The sequence below is a fragment of the Xyrauchen texanus genome, chromosome 42 (genome assembly GCF_025860055.1).
Source record: "Xyrauchen texanus isolate HMW12.3.18 chromosome 42, RBS_HiC_50CHRs, whole genome shotgun sequence".
Taxonomy (NCBI): domain Eukaryota; kingdom Metazoa; phylum Chordata; class Actinopteri; order Cypriniformes; family Catostomidae; genus Xyrauchen; species Xyrauchen texanus.
This window is the reverse complement of record NC_068317.1, coordinates 33,784,324-33,789,323: the sequence shown is the minus strand read 5'-3', so window position 1 is coordinate 33,789,323 and position 5,000 is coordinate 33,784,324. Positions and strand designations below refer to the sequence as shown.

The 5,000-nt window shown below is 41.1% G+C and overlaps 1 protein-coding gene across 2 annotated transcripts in view; it reads left to right on the top strand.

The window, feature by feature from the left end:
- The window catches only part of LOC127634932 (netrin-3-like), a 41,547-nt gene that overhangs the window by 30,635 nt on the left and 5,912 nt on the right, over positions 1-5,000 (top strand). For both annotated transcript variants that reach the window (XM_052114694.1, XM_052114695.1), the window contains one exon: positions 2,890-3,078. In XM_052114694.1, coding sequence (XP_051970654.1) covers positions 2,890-3,078 — 189 coding nt within the window. The remainder of the gene's footprint in view (positions 1-2,889; positions 3,079-5,000) is intronic.

Below are 5,000 nucleotides of genomic sequence, written 5' to 3'. Positions count from 1 at the left end.
GTTAATCCCATTTAATGTTGCTTTAAAAATAAATGTTAAATGGAGATCTTAATTTTTATCAAGAATACATTTTGGCTATATAGGGTTTCATTAAAGGTCGACCAATAACGGATTTTGCAGATGCTGATAATTAAGGTGGTGGAAAAGGCAGATAACCAAATAATCAGACTATATATATATATATATATATATATATACAGGTGAAACTCGAAAAATTAGAATATCGTGCAAAAGTTCATTAATTTCAGTAATTCAACTTAAAAGGTGAAACTAATATATTATATAGACTCATTACAAGCAAAGCAAGATATTTCAAGCCTTTATTTGATATAATTTTGATGATTATGGCTTACAGCTTATGAAAACCCCAAATTCAGAATCTCAGAAAATTTGAATATTGTGAAAAGGTTCAGTATTGTAGCTCAAAGTGTCACACTCTAATCAGCTAAACACCTGCAAAGGGTTCCTGAGCCTTTAAATGGTCTCTCAGTCTGGTTCAGTTGAATTCACAATCATGGGGAAGACTGCTGACCTGACAGTTGTGCAGAAAACCATCATTGACACCCTCCACAAGGAGGGAAAGCCTCAAAAGGTAATTGCAAAAGAAGTTGGATGTTCTCAAAGTGCTGTATCAAAGCACATTAATAGAAAGTTAAGTGGAAGGGAAAAGTGTGGAAGAAAAAGGTGCACAAGCAGCAGGGATGACCGTAGCCTGGAGAGGATTGTCAGGAAAAGGCCATTCAAATGTGTGGGGAGCTTCACAAGGAGTGGACTGAGGCTGGAGTTACTGCATCAAGAGCCACCACACACAGACGGGTCCTGGACATGGGCTTCAAATGTCAAACGTCTTACCTGGGCTAAAGAAAAAAAGAACTGGTCTGTTGCTCAGTGGTCCAAAGTCCTCTTTTCTGATGAGAGCAAATTTTGCATCTCATTTGGAAACCAAGGTCCCAGAGTCTGGAGGAAGAATGGAGAGGCACACAATCCAAGATGCTTGAAGTCCAGTGTGAAGTTTCCACAGTCTGTGTTGGTTTGGGGAGCCATGTCATCGGCTGGTGTTGGTCCACTGTGCTTTATTAAGTCCAGAGTCAACGCAGCCGTCTACCGGGACATTTTAGAGCACTTCATGCTTCCTTCAGCAGACAAGCTTTATGGAGATGCTGACTTCATTTTCCAGCAGGACTTGGCACCTGCCCACACTGCCAAAAGTACCAAAACCTGGTTCAATGACCATGGTATTACTGTGCTTGATTGGCCAGCAAACTCGCCTGACCTGAACCCCATAGAGAATCTATGGGGCATTGCTAAGAGAAAGATGAGAGACATGAGACCAAACAATGCAGAAGAGCTGAAGGCCGCTATTGAAGCATCTTGGTCTTCCATAACACCTCAGCAGTGCCACAGGCTGATAGCATCCATGCCACGCCGCATTGAGGCAGTAATTAATGCAAAAGGGGCCCAAACCAAGTACTGAGTACATATGCATGATTATACTTTTCAGAGGGCCGACATTTCTGTATTTAAAATCCTTTTTTTATTGATTTCATGTAATATTCTAATTTTCTGAGATTCTGAATTTGGGGTTTTCATAAGCTGTAAGCCATAATCATCAAAATTATATCAAATAAAGGCTTGAAATATCTTACTTTGCTTGTAATGAGTCTATATAATATATTAGTTTCACCTTTTAAGTTGAATTACTGAAATTAATGAACTTTTGCACGATATTCTAATTTTTCGAGTTTCACCTGTATATATATATATATATATATTTAGTATTTTGATTAAAAATAATAATGATCTTTTCTTACTGTGACAAGCACAGACATTAATGCTGCAAGAGTCCAAAATGAATAAAATCCCAAATGCGTGTTTATTGTGCAACCAAAATCCCAATAATAACCAGAAAAATTGAAGATTTGGTGCATAACGTGTGACTTGTAATTTTAAACATGCCTGAAATACATGGGGACTCTTATTTTGAAATACCTGTGCTTCCAGCTCACACAAACACACAAGGGGAAAAAGCATGCACTCTTATATAATCATCTAATATAGAATTACTATAAAGTTAACTATGTTAAATGGGCTAATGCATACTGAATGAACAGTAACTGATCAACAATATCAATCGTCATTCATCAATAGTACATCATCAGCAGGGCTGGACTGGGAAGAGAAATCGGCCTGAGATTTTCCGTGGCAATTGGCCTTGTTAGGAGGGGGGTGGGGGGGTGGGGGGGGGGTGTTCTGCATAACGCGGCGGCTCGTTTTAACTTATCTCGGCCCATTGGGAACATTGCTCGGCCGAAACACCGGCCCGAAAGTGATCGGCCCAAAAGTGCGTCGGCCCACCGGGAAAATGCCCGGTATGCCAGATTACCAGTCAAGCCCTGATCATCTGCGATCACTTGTCAATTGTCATATGTGATTTATTTTATTACATTTTGCATTAATAACATTAAGTAGTCCAATAACCGGTAATGGCGGCAAAGTATCGGCTTCGTTATAATGCTCTATATGTAAATATTCACCAAATTACACTTTTCGTAGACCATTTATTCACCAGACGAAGAGTTTTGGCCAGAGAGGAACGCAAAAAAATACTATAAGCCGATTTTAAAAGCAACTATCGGCACTGAGTAATCTGTAAAACCGATATATCGGTCGACCGCTAGTTCTAGAGTTGCTACATTGTTCTTTGAGATTGAAAAAAGTTATTGATGTTTCTTTATACAGGTAGGTTCTCCAGACCAGTGTTTTGGTTTTTTATTTTTATTAAAGTGCTAGATTAGAACAAAGACTGTTTGCTGAACTAGTTCCAATAATCTTTGCATAACTTGCATCAATGACTCTTCTCTCTCATTCACCTTCTCTGTCTCTCTGCAGCGTGTAACTGTAACCTGCACGCACGGCGCTGTCGCTTTAATATGGAGTTATATAAGCTCTCTGGCCGTAAGAGTGGAGGAGTGTGTATGAACTGCAGACACAACACCGCTGGACGACACTGTCATTACTGCAAAGAGGGATTCTACAGAGACATGGCCAAACCCATCACTCACCGCAAGGCCTGCAAAGGTAATGAAACGTTTCTGATTGGGTTCGCTGCAAAAACGTCAGTGGGCCTCATTCACTAATAATTGCATGGATTTATTTTACTTATACGCACAGGTCTGCCTGATTTACAACAGGTTCGTATGCACATTCATTATCTTATGATAATGAATCCGGAGCATTCTAGATTTCACGCACAAATACGTGCATACACGCTGTTAGTGAACGAGGCCCCATTTTTTTGTCTTGTTTTCCTGTAGCTCCTCAGAGGAAGTACATTAAGTTTGTTAAAAAGGGAGGTGCCGCACAAGGCACGGCACGGAGGGAGGAAAGGCCAGTCCTGGCATATGGAAGAGATTGGTCAAGGGTGGGTGACCTTGGCCAGCAGCTAATAGTTCCTTCTGCGGTTGGCATTACCTCCTTGAGGCCAGACATAGTTTTATGGTCGGCATCAGCTTGGAAAGTCATAATGACTGAACTTACTGTCCCATGGGAAGAGGGACTGAATGCAGGCTATGAGAGGAAGAAGCGAAAATATGCTGATCTCACTGGCGAGTGCAGGGAAATTGGATGGAGGGCTGCTGCCACTTACCCCGTGGAGGTCAGGCGTATTGGAACATCAATGCAGCGCCTGTTGAAAAACATCTCTGGAGCTTTGTTCAGCGTTGAAGAAGTGTCTGAAATGGCAAAGGAAGCAGAAAAAGGGAGCTTCTGGCTATGGTTAAGAAGGAAGAGTGTGCAGTAGTGAGAAAGTAGGAATAGGGAACAATTGCGATACGTGGTGAGGTAGCATGTAGAAGAGGAAAGGGGTGGGGAGGAACTATGTCCACTGACCCACTCGGCCCTTATCCAGGATATTTCTGGATAGGGATTGAGAATATTTGTATTTTAATGGGTGCTATATATTGTATTGTATTCTAAAGTGTTGCAGACACACTGAAAATGGAGTAGGGTTTGGGCGACAGTGTAATAAAGCCTTTATAACAATTGTATAGTCAGTGTCCATGTTTGGTGGTAACATATGAAATGTCTCAACACAAATACATACATAGGACCAGGATACATTATTTAATTATTTATTTAATTTCCCAAAATCTTTTAAAATGACAACCTTATGTACTTGAGGGAATGGACTCTTTTATTTGGGTAAATAAGCAACCTCCTAGCAACCACCCAGAACACACCAGCAATCACATAGCAACACCCTAGCAACCAACCACAACAGTTTTGGCATCATTTGCACAGCCTAAAAACAGTGACATTTCATTCAAAATCAAAATGCAAAAATGTGGCTGTTTATGCTGCTCTCTGGTGGTTTGTAATGAATAAAATGATGCATTGTGTGTGTGTGTGTGTGTGTGTGTGTGTGTGTGTGTGTGTGTGTGTTGGTGAGAGAGTCAGGCAGATTGAATGTGTGAGCGTCTGTCAATCATGAACCCTTTTGTATTGCTGTCATTGTTAATTCGATAACGCCCGTGTTGAGCGCTCAGAAGTCTTATCAGTATTGCTGTGATACAGCACCTGAGAATTCCTCAAATTCCACACACACACACACACACACACACACACACACACACACACACACACACACACACACACACACACACACACACACACACACACACACACACAAATGAAGTCACAGCTATTCAAACTCGGGACCCCTTTACCTCTCACCTGCAAATACCACAGCTGTTCAAACCGTGTCTCGTAACTGTGTGTGTTTTCACGAGGTCTTGACACTAGAAAGGAAACACATGCTCGCATCAGTGCACACACACTCAAACACTGGAGCGGACAATACGGAGACACACAACACTCTCATTATAAGACAGACAGTGTTATTGACGGTTTGTAGCAACATGAGGGTTAGTAAACGATGACAGAATATTGTTGTTTTTAGGTGAACCATTTCTTGTTGCAACTGTGTCCGGAATATCATATAG